The 12,638-nt window shown below is 39.5% G+C and overlaps 1 protein-coding gene across 1 annotated transcript in view; it reads left to right on the top strand.

The window, feature by feature from the left end:
- Positions 1-8,331: 8,331 nt before the first annotated feature.
- pacrg (PARK2 co-regulated) overlaps positions 8,332-12,638 on the top strand; it is a gene marked incomplete at both ends in the record, with an annotated part of 142,726 nt that continues 138,419 nt past the window's right edge. Inside the window, one exon of the mRNA XM_080479845.1 lies at positions 8,332-8,403. Within this exon, the coding sequence (XP_080335971.1) occupies positions 8,332-8,403 (72 nt within the window). The remainder of the gene's footprint in view (positions 8,404-12,638) is intronic.

Genomic DNA, 12,638 nt, shown 5'->3' with positions numbered 1-12,638 from the left:
CTTCACAGAATATCTTTGCATACCAGATCTTTTATGATGTCAATATAAATAAAACTTCAAAACTCATGAACAATACCATCCCTATGTGATAAAAACAACTCAAATTTTTTTAATATATCTTTGTCCTCAGTTATCATTTTTGATAAATATGGGAATCTAAAATAACAGCATACAATATGGATCTACAGTAAGTGTACATACGTGGTTTAACACCCTGGTATGAATAATGACGGCAGAGTTTATAGGTGGTAAATACTCCTTAATATGAATGTCTTGGGAGCGTTTCTTGTGAAGTTTGCATTTTCTCCCTATGTATGGGTATGGGATGTACGGTTGTATGAGCTTTCTTTGGGTGTTTTTCCTACAGTCCTACAATCTCATTTAAGATTAATTGCTGCCTGTACATTGTCTGTCGGTGTGAATGTGTGTGTGTCTCTGTGTTTGCCCTGTGTTTCTCCCATACTCAACCAGAATCAGCGCCAGCTTGTGCACCCATGAGTTGAATGAAGCGATATTGAAGCTGGATTGATGGATGGTGATTGTTATTGAACAAAAACACATAAGTGGTGGTGCTTTCTTTCATGCTGTTATGGAAATTCTGGTAATTTTACTTGCTTGTCTGCTTGTCCTCATAACCCCCACCCAGGATCTCAAACGCTGGGAAATCTTAATAATATTTAAAGTTAAATGCCATCTGTTCCCAGGGTCTAACCTGAATACCAATACGGCTGCAAATGTGGCAATTAATGGAGCCAAGATGTCAGGAACACCGGAGAGGAAGGCTTTAAGCTTCCCGCTCCAGGAAAGGGGAGGCAGATGTGATGTGAACAAATATGACTTTTCTCATTCTCAGAGAGAGAGAAAGAAAAAAAAAAAAAACTCATCCTGCCCCCACCTTCACTGCCTCCATCTGCCCGTATTTCATTGGAATCCCCAGAATCATCTTTACTTAGGGGAATTTACTTTGAAATATATAGGCTTTATGGATGCTTGTCTCCTTCTATTTGAATGTTTTATATACAGAACAGACCCACATCAGTCAGGTGAATGAGAGACATGTTGTTGTTTTTTTTCGGAAATTAAAGCAAATTGCATTTGCGCTGCCACAGTTTGTCGCCGCAGGGATGTTCTGTTTGTGTTTGAGTGTGCCATTGTGTGCATGAATAAGTGGGAGAATGCATTTGAATAGTTTGATTAAAAAATATGTACACAAGACAGAGGCAGACATTAAAACTCTCCACATCACGCTCAGACTAGCACTTATTTGAATGAGCTTGGAAATGTAATTCATTGCAAGTATGTTTTGTCACGCACAGCCCTGTCTTTCGATCATTATCTTCATGTTTGCTGTCAACATTGACATTTCATCTTTTTTTATTTCATTAAATGATCTCAGATATACAAAAAAATGATGCATTCAAGTCTGAATCTGCTGAGATGAATTTGGTTCTGTCACTCAGGTTCCCTGTTATTATTCTTTAGCTGTTCACGCAATATAAGGAATCAGGTAATATCAAATAAATAACTTTTTTCCGCCATTAGTAGATCTTCCTCCCTGAATAATATCTTAAAAACACCCATCGTTTGTCTTTCAATGCTCTCTAACAATAAATCCTGGTCTCTGTTGCACGAGCCTTATACACACCAGGAAATCAGTGATAGAAACAGCCAACTTCGTGGTTACATTTCTCTACCGTGCTGGAAAAAAACTAAACCAAAACAAAGTATAACCCAATCCAATTTTCATTCTCCAAATATGTAAAAATGGGCTTGGCAAACATGGTTTTGAAGAAACTTAAAGGCGGCCCGTGTTACATTGCATAAAATGTATTTGCTGATGCGAATTACTTGTATGTGTACGCAATTTTCAGGAGACACGGTTGGCTGTAGGTTGCTGAAGAGTATTATGAAATATCACAAAAAGGAGTTAAGCCGTGACAGAAAGTGAACTTCTTATTGTTACCCGGAGCACATCAGCCAAACTCCTGAAAGTTTCATCACCTGGGAATCATCGTTAGTGTATTTAGTGAAGTTCAGACTTCCACAAACACAGATATACTCACTCTGCTAAAAGTTATTAAAAACAGACATACTCAAAATTCAAGCCTCTCCCTTCTTTCTTTCTATTAACTTGGTGGGCTTAATCTACAAAATTAGCTCTATGGGATTCTCGCAGATAGAATTTCAAACACTATAATTTCCCTTCCCAGATGTCCTCAACACCATGTCCACACCAATCATAAAGACCACCTTTTGTGTGCCCCAGTGGGATCACTGGTGTCTCTGTTCACACATTCAGGTTCATGTGACATTGACCTATGGGTGACGATAAAGCTCGATTCTTCAGAGGGTTACGTGTCACCAAGGCTTCTGAAAGCACCACCGGTGGGGTCATGCTGGGAGGCATGAAGCATTCATACAGCAGCAGAAAGAAAAAGCCTGAAAACTCAAACAGACACACTGGCCCGTAATTAATGCTGCATTCAAGATGTCTTAACACTTGCCATTTCCTTTTTGGAAATCAGGGTTTTAGAAGCTGATTACTCTGCTCACTGATTATTTGGGGGTTGTGCTGGTGGTGCCTCGATCCTCACAACATTTTCTGCTGTGTTTCTATCGGTTGTCAGTTCTTCGGTTTCTGGCCATCGGTAAACCCCCACAAGCTGTATGACACAAGACCACTGATATTTATTGGTATATAACTTCATCTTAGGCAAATCTGTTTCTCTAAAATATGTACAGTATGTACCTGACCCTTTGCAACTTAAGTAATATGTACGTACATGTCAAAATCAAACGTGTCGAGAAAATTAGTGGATGGATTGAAGTCTGATCATTGCTTTTGGTCCTAAAAAATGTGTGTTCCTGTTTTAATGATTGTATAGTTTGAAGGAGTCTCTAGAAATATCTAATTATCTGTTGCTCTACTAATATTTAAAATTGAACTCAAGGTTATTTGACAGCGTCAAAGACACATGCACAATTGGTAATCAGTTATCTACAACGAGCAAAGTCATGCAGACAATTATCAACTAGAGTGCAGAGGAACCCTGTACTATCCATATGTTTATCATCCAGGCCTGTGTCCGATTATTGCTGCCATGGTCCAGTGGGCATGTTAGACTCTGTGCTCCGTGGGGGGTGCAAACTGTGTCTTCCAATATCAGCTGGCCTCAAAGCTGCTTCTATAATGCATGAAGATCAATACACTGTGGCTTTGTGAGGGAGGCCTTGCAATTCTGTGCCCATATCAAGTATTCTCGCCAACTGCCCTGCCGTTTGAAGAGATCTATGCCTTTGGATTTATCAGGACTCAAGGGAAAGCCGACTACAGTCTGGATACTCCAACTGCGATTGTTTGGAACAAAAACAAAGCTGGCAGTGCTATGTTTTGGGCATTTCTGACATTTGCCGTTTTATGACAGTATTTGATGACAGCTCTCAGAGAAGCATTTTCAAGCGATCAGTACTAAAGAGGCATTATACCAGTAATCCCTCTCACTCCTAGCTTCTCCAAACTTCATGTCCAATGGATTCTCCATTAAAGAATATTGCTGATGTGTTTATGGTATGACAATATAGTTTTACGTGTGTGCTGTGGTCCCATGAGGCTTGGTCTTATGTGCCGAATCAACAAACTTGGATGTTTGCACTCCCATTACACCTGCATCTAATATTGTAAATACAAAGTTAGAGAAAAATTCTAAGTAGGATGCAAGATAAGAACAAGAAACATGACATTTCCATGCCAATATCCAGTAAAATATGCTTTCCCACCCGGGAAAAAGCTTTTAGGACCTATGGCAGGCAGCCCTCCTGCCTGGTGGCATAGGCAGGCGCTATAAGGTTATTATTGACTTCGGGTAAATTATACATGGCTGACTTGGCAAGCGCAACATGACGCTGATTGGTCATATACAGTACATGTAAGCCCAGCTGTTGTATTAACTGGATAATTTCCATTCGGAATTTGAACAAATAAATCACCACTATTGAAACTTTCTGTGTCTTTGTATTACATGAATATCATTGTTCATTCTGACAACTCGGCCTCAGTGTGATTCCTGTTGTGAGGCCTGATTTCAAAGAGTTCAGAAAAGTGATTACGTTTTCAAAAATACTTTTGTGCATTGCAAGAAGTTCTCTAAAACTCTGTGGAGGTATTTCTATTGTGATGACAACATTTTAAAACTCATATATTCATACTGTCGAGTTACATGCTGCCCACTTGAGTCCAGATCAAGGTCGTGGGTTGGAGCCTTTTCCAACACACACTCGGCACAAGGAGAGCACACACAACTGCCTGGACCTGCACCCTGAGGAAAAAAAAGTGTTGCTCTTTTGCACATTTGGCAACATGTAAACTCCAAACAGAATCACCTGGCATCAAACTGAGGCCATTTTGTTGTCAGTGTGCTACTGTCCTGCCAAAGAGGTTAAAGCAGTGTGTGAAGGTCACACACACATTGAACTCAAAAACACGATTTCTATTGTCCCACTAACTAAGAGAGTCTTCAAGAGGATTCACTGGTGCCTCCTTACAGATGGCAAAAGTAAAATAGCAATAGTGGCGAAGAAAATATTAAGGATATTGCCTGCTGTTCTGATCATACTTTGCAGGTTGAATATACTTAGGAGTTAGGATCAAAACAATAATTAGATCTAATGGAAATTAATTCAAGTGTGAAAAAAGAAGGAATGAGATTGACAACCATAAACACGTGAAAATATTTGAAATAGATTTTCCACATTTATTAGGTGTTCTTTTTATGTTGGCCCATTTGATTAATTTCTTTTTGTAATCTTGGTTATTCGGCTTCCCTGCATTCCCTGCTTAAGATGTTGAAGGATCATAGTTTCGACACATCATTGGTAAGATAAAGTGACAGACCAACAATAGCTTTTATTCATTCATTCGAGGTGAATGTGTGAAGGGGTAATCATCAAGCGAAGAAGCGTATTCATTCAAAATGATGTGTTTGAAAAGACTTTTTTTTAAGAAATTATGGCCTGGGTCCCCAATTAATGGGATTTGGAAACAATGGATTACAGTGTAGCAGTAAAATATATTTGTTTTAGCAAAAGCCATGTTTTGATAAAAAGAAAAAAGAAAAAAAATTGTAATAGTGTAATGTGTCAAATGCATTCATAGTGCGATATTACTGAGATAGGACGATGTGTAATTGTTTTGTTCCCCCTGGTGGCGCATCGGGTTGTGTCAGTACCTCAAGTGTGGGACGGTGGGAGGTCATTCAGCAGGAAAACTAAACAAGGATACATCTACAAGCTACAAGACGTTACAGGAAAAAGTCACCATCTTGCAAAAGTTAAAACAGCCTGTGAAGGTTCTTCGGTATAATGGTAGACCAAATCTTTTTGGGATGATGTAACAGTACTGTATGTTACATAAATAATATCCACCTTTGACATCAGTAAATATGGGCTCTGGCTTTGCAATAATTATCTCAAGTAACAGATTGGCTGAAATGGTTGTGACTTTCACGAATGATCCACTCCACTATTGTAATTATGTTTCTTTTGGGAGTACCACATTAAGTAAAGGACTTAAGAGTGTCGCAGTAACTGTAAATCTTTATTGAACTTCATTAATTTCTTAGGCTTTGATGTTTGATAAGTCTCTAGTATAGTGTTCCTAACGGACATGAATATATCATGCGTGCATTTTAACAATCATAAAAAATGTAACATAATAGGATATGGCATATACAACAATCCTGATTCACTTTTGCAGAGGAGGGCATTTATCACAGTCGTATACCTTGTGCTCGTGTGTGTGACTTTCACAACCTGATGAACTGTTAAACCCAACAAGCCCCTGGTTGCTCTCCCTCTTGCCTAATGGTCTCCTCTAATGGCTGTTTGTCTTGTTTCATGGTAATTGGTGGGCAACTTACTCTGCAGCAAAGTCCCCGCTATCCTTTTCCTACTGAGATTCTTCTACTGGCACCCTCTGGGTCTCCTGCTTTGTAGGTACCAGTTTCTGCTGTAATGATATCATAATTGCTGTTTTCCCACACAGTGGACAATGGCTGCCAAGCCTGAAGGTGGCCCACCAAATGAGCTGCGGTTCAAACCAGGGATAGCATGATGATGAAGACCGTGCAGATGCATGGGGGAAAAATAAAAGCAAAACCTATCAAAGCACAGTGCACTACAATTTCTTTTCGATGCATTTATTTCTCCCCCAGTCTTTGCCGACCTCCCGGACCACCGAGTTTTCCACTATGCATCATTAGCAGCAATAAATGCTAATGAATCCTTTCTGTGTCAATCAGGTGGACACAATGTGTTTGTCCTTGAAAGGAGCTTATGAGACAAAGGTGTTAACTTGGCAGATTGAGGTAAAGGTACACATCTACGCACATTTCAACATGAACTAATGATGTTTTTCAGGTTCCGTGCATCATCCTTGCCAGGCCTGCCTCTACAATACACAAAGACCGGCTCCGGCCCCTCTCCATACGCTAACAGGAGTGAGATAGTGCTGCCCTGTTTGAACAATCATTTCTCAGTCCGGGTGAATTCATGCTGACGCTCAGGTTTGCTCAGTTTGCTTTCTGAAAACTCCCCTCTTCCTCTTTTTAATCCTCTGAAGGGAAGCAGTGTGAGGGTGAGAAAAAGAAGGAGAGACTAGCATTGAATGCTGACAGGGACATAACTTGCCTTCCCTGCATACCTTGTTTACAGTCTCCCCCTCTGCTGCTATACCCTCCTTTCTCAATGGAGCCATAAAAAACAAATAGGGGCTTTTAGAGAAATTGCCTGTGCACTGAAGATTAATAACACTTGCACAAGTTCACCCAAGAAAGTCTCCAGAGGCAAGAACGATATTGGAAGATTAAAAGCGCCACATTCCTAAATTGGAGTGATTCAGTGCTCAAACCAGCTCATTGGGAGTCAAGGCTTTGGTCAACCTGCCAGACAAAGAGCATCATTAAGCATTTACTTGTGAATGAGAGCCCACTGCTAAGTGTAATGATGAGCTGAGAGCGTGATTGATTCCACATGTCCAAGGTAGAAGTGGCCTTGGTGCTGTCGCAGAAACACAGAACAGGACAAGTCATCCTGTGTGAGCTTAGGCCATTGCTTCACCATTGTACACCATTAAGTTAAGTGCATGTCGAAAGAAGAGTATCGCTGCCTTTGACCCATTGCTGTTTCTCTGAAAACTGCAACAAGCAGTAAAAAAATAATAATTCATCATTGCGCTAATATAGTAGCAGACTTATTTTTAAATACATGTATCTGTCTTTCTTCATTTGTGTGTGATCAGATATGTGTGTGTTGATATTTATGTGCTTATACAGAGATTTCAGAGTGCATACTTGTATTTTTGATTCACACCTACAGTGACCTGTAAATATCAAGTAAATATAACAAGACAAAAAAGTGCAACAGGAAGCAAAAACGTCATTATTAAACATAGACACATGTATATGGATAAAGAGCAAAATTTATTACATGCAGTAAATTATTACATTTTCTTGTAAAAAGTGGAACACCCACAATTTGTAACAACAGTTGCAATATGCAACAAGTTATGACAAAATGTGACAAAGTTTAGTACAAAATGCACTCAAGAATTTTATTACAAAATGCAGCAGATTATTACAAAATGTGGGGTTATTACATAATGAGTTGAAAATGTATTACATTATTACATATTGCGCCATTATTCCATAATGCAGCGCTACAGCATTACATGGCCAAACACCTTTTTATACTTCTAACCTCCTTCACCCTTATGCCCCCAAATAGAGCGCTCAGGTCTGGCCAACAAATTCTGCTTGCGGTCCCACACACCAAGCCCAAAACCCGCGGTGACTGTGCATTTGAAGCTCTTGCACAAAAGATGTGGAACGCTCTGCTACTTTTATGAAGCAGTTACGAACACTTTTATTCAGGCAGGCCATTGACCTGTAGCTGCTCAATTTTACTTTTTTGTATAACTATGTATGCTTTTCTTGCTTGTATATTTCTAATGATCTTATCTCAGTTTTATTTTTTCTGTTTTTAGTGTTGTAAAGCACAATGTGACTCTTGTTTGTGAAAGGTGCGATATAAATAAAGTTCTATTCTATTCTATTCTAGTCTGTTGTATTCTATTCTATTCTAGTCTACCTTCAGGAGCGTCTTGGCGTTTCTATGGTAACCCACTACGCGCAGCCACCGGCGACCGGCGATACCTGCGTTGCCTAGCAACCCTCAACCTAAACAAAGGATCATCCAAGTTTTGAGCGTCGATTCGTTCCTGATTGTCTCCACTTTGCAGATTGGTCGCTTCAAGCTTTTGAGGAATTACCTGCTGGCATGCCGAAGAAGAAGAAGACGGAGCTGAACGCGGAGGGTTTCACGACGAGGGCCATGATGAAGAACGCCAAAGTGAGTGAAGCTAACTGGACGTTAGCGTGTGTAGCGTCTGCTTGCTTCACAAGCCGCACAGCTGCAAAGGGGGATTAAAAACCGGCCGATCATCTCGTCCAACATATGAGGCATTGGGCTAACCGTTGCTGCGTTCGTTGGCTTTGTCATGACATTAAAAGATCCACCTTGCCACTAAAAACAACTGCAGGATGACAGAGGCTCCATTAGCTGACTTAGCGTGGTTCACTTACTGTAAATCTGCACGGTGACAGCCGGCACTCCTTCAATCTGTCATTCATGGAGCACCACTGTCCAGGTTAAGTTACAATTAATGGAAGGACACAAAGACAAAGGGCAGAGTTGGCTGCTTCAAACAATATCCCACCCTGTCTTTTCCCTCCTGATTTTCCTTTTGGCATTCATGTGGGCTGTATTACTTTCTGCTGCATATGCAGAGCATCAATAGCCCACAGAGATGGGGCAAAAGGGGAAAAGCAGAACACACTCCTGCTATGATTTTTAATGTTCTTTGGTGTGTGTGTGTGTGTGTGTGTGTGTGTGTGTGTGTGTGTGTGTGTGTGTGTGTGTGTGTGTGTGTGTGTGCGTGTTTCTAGTTTCAGGATCCCCATTAGTTGCTACGGGAGTGACAGATATTCTTCCTGATGTCCAGAAAAGTCATACAGCAATTACATCCCACTCATAGATCACTCATACGATCCAGAAACATTATCCAGCATAGATAAATATTTACAAATGCAATGACATTGACGACCAAAACCACAGCAAAAACAAGAACAAAAAAACAAAACAAATGACAAAAAACAAAAACACCCAGACTCTTTGAATAAAATGAAAATAGATGCAACATAATTTCCTTGATCAAAAACCGCTTTCTTCAATCTTCCTTTGATAACTACTTTCTAGAGTTATTTATGGTGGCAGGCTATTCCAGTGCGCTTGGAGCTCTATAGAGAAGTGTTTGCTTCAGGGCATTGGTTCGCAGCCTATGTAGGATAGGACTTACAGCTTCAGGTGTGTATGTGTGTGTGTGTGTGTGTGTGTGTGTGTGTGTGTGTGTGTGTGTGTGTGTGTGTGTGTGTGTGTGTGTGTGTGTGTGTGTGTGTGTGTGTGTGTGTTGCATGTAACTCCCAAAATTGTCCAATAACTTTTATGACCTAAATTGAGTCTTTTAAAGTGTGTTCAGAAGCTGTAATGTGATGAATAAATAAGATGAAACTCAGACGCAACATGCTCAGAAAAAAATGTAAAAGCTGTACGAAGTAATGGAATGCTTGTGGGAGTTATTTGTATTCTGCACATAAAATAATCTAGAAAAAAAAAATGTTTCTAACATTTGTTTTTCAAATAACTGCAAGTGGAATATATTATATTCAAAAGAACCAGGATATATTTTCGATCGAGTTTTCTTTCCCCAAAAAAAACCCCCAAACAAACAGCCATTGTGGATTTCCAATGGCAGTCTTTACATCCTCTCATTTAGTGCAAATAATGATGAATCAGAAAGGTGTAATGGGTTATAGAGCCGTGGACATTAGCCGTTATTGGCTTCATGGACTTCATTGATCGGCCAGTAAAACTCGCTCTTGTTTGGCCGAGTTAATGTAGAAAAGTGCACTTACTGTGATTAGAAGAATATTTCTTTTTCAACTGTCTTTATTGATAGTAAAGCGTCCTTACAGAAATGTCAAAAAGGAGGGCTAGAGATAGCCTCACACATCGCTTTTGATTCTTTTGTCACTATTGATCAGTAAAGGATGAACATCTACCACTGAGGGCACATTATCATGGGCATCACTTTTCTTTTTTTTTCTTTTTTTAAGAATATAAAGTTGTGAGCAAATTGTCCTGAAGACTGTTTGAGTTGCAAATTGAAACTTGAATTATTGTCCTTTTCTACTAATGGTATCCACGTGTACATGTGCGATTCATTTTACAGTAAATAGCCACCAGGTTCGGTTGCATGGGAAGTATATACACTTTCAAAACATAAATTGTCATTGTCATTGGAGTAATACTGGCTAAGCTTCCACTGTTGCACTCAGTATTTGTGTGTATTATTGTGCCACCAAGATCCAATTAATTGTTCTTATATGACGTGTTTGTTTTTTCATAACTTGTTTAATTGTCTGTGCAGTTTTTCATATCTATACACTTTGGCATGCAGCACATTTTTCTCTGAACGTTCTTAAAGTGAATGTGGTTTGGATTTTTTTTTTTTTTTTTTTTTTACTTGGTTACACTGACACAGCTTGAATGCAAGGTGCTTGACCTTCTTTTGGAGTAATCTGGGGTTCAGTATCTTGCCCAAGGGCAATCTAATGCACAGGTCAGAGAGCTATGGACTGAACTGCTGACCTTGCAATTGCAAGACAACCTGCTCTGCTGCCCGAGCCATAGCCGCAAACACAAGACTAAAGGTAACAAATATAAGAGTATTGTTCCTTTTTTTTTTTTTACCAAACCTTTTATGATCCAACTAATTTTGCTCCCTGAACAGTGCATGGTATTTAACTGCCCCTTATGAAGATGCACATGGGTCTTTAACATAAACATAAAGGGACACATCGGGGGATTAGTTATAGCTTTCTGTGGCCTGACAAGATTAATGACAGTTGTATTTGTTGATCCTAAAAAAGTCACCATAGGCGAGAGCGACAGTGAATTAAAAGTGCCACATCCCTAAATTGTAATGATTTAGTGTTCAGGCTGTTCTCTAACCAGCTTATTTAGAGTCAGGCCCTCAGCTTACCTGCCAGGCAAAGAGCATTCTTAAGTATTTACTTCTGGATGAGTGTCCACTGCAGGACTCTAATGATGAGCGGAGGCTGTGATCGATCCCCCGTGTCTGTGATGGAAATGCGGTGGTTTGCCAGATGGACAGTTCATCCTGTGAGGTTAGGTCGTCTTTCACTATCTGTTGCCCATCGTCACATGACTGTCATTCTTGTTTGTGAGTGATCGGGCGATCCGCAAGCAAATTCAGTTGACCTTGTTCAACCTGTTTAGGGAAAAAAAACTGTTTCCTGTCTGGGTGAGAAGTAAATTTATGTTGGGCATTCAGAGGAACGCACGATCACACTTCTTAAAATGAGCATTATTTGTGATATCTAGCATGTTATTTTATACGTTTAAACTCAATTGTCCTGTTCACTCAGAGGCAGTTTTGGCTGGTGGTCAGTGGCGGGTGTGACAGAATGCTGAAATAATGCTTGCACTGACAGTTTATCTCTTTATAGGGCCCTGATTCAAATGCATTGAAAACAAACTCGTCTCAAAGCCATGTTGTCAGGGCGAGTTTGTAACAACATGCATAATGCAACAGCTATCGGAGAAGTTCACCTAACATTTCACTGTATTTTGCACCAGCAGCATCATTCAAATTGGCTTTATGTTGATATTGTAATCATTTTCTGTGGTAATTGTTTTTTTTTGAGATGATAGACATTTTAATTAAGTATGCTCTGTGCCACAACAACAACAAAATCAAAAATCCTTTAATATTTGTATTGAAATGTTACTATGGCACTATTTTGCCTGTCACAACGACTGTATCTCGTCCTGTGTTCTGGGACCGTCATTAAGGGAGAATACATTTAGGCTTTACACATTATAGTCAGTTGCCCATTACATAGTCTTGCACTCCATTTCAGACACAATCTGAACACCAAAATGTGTGTTGGCACACATTTAAAACAAACTCTTTTTTTAATATTATGATGGTATATTTACAGACAATCGTGTCACTTTGTGAACAAAACAACAACTTTTATTTATTCTGGGACTTTTGTGACAGACGACACTGTGTCTGTTTTGTTTTGATGCTGATTCTTTTGATGGATTTGAATTGTTCTGTGATGATCACAGAGCACCACATCAAAAGCATTCATGGTAAGCGGTGAATTAGTTTTTGAGTCATTTAATTAATTTAAATCAGCATTTGTTATTTCCATATCTTCATTTTTATTTTTTTTTTAGGGGGGGGGGGTATTGATTAGTTTCAAGTTGATACAATTTAAGCAAGTCTTCCTCTGACCCAATCGTTTTTTGTTTTTGTTTTTTAAACTGAGATGTTGCCCATGTGATGAAAAAAAAAATATATACATATGAAAAGCAGCAATCGAAACTGCAGATTCCTTCTTTTTCTTTTCTTTTTTTTTTTCTTTGCTCTGGCACGGACTGACTTGAGATGCAAAAGAGGCAGTCAGAGTGACCATTGACTTCCTCCTCCTCCT

This window comes from Lipophrys pholis (genome assembly GCF_963383615.2).
Source record: "Lipophrys pholis genome assembly, chromosome: 14".
NCBI classification, from domain to species: domain Eukaryota; kingdom Metazoa; phylum Chordata; class Actinopteri; order Blenniiformes; family Blenniidae; genus Lipophrys; species Lipophrys pholis.
This window is presented reverse-complemented; position numbering and strand designations above follow the sequence as displayed.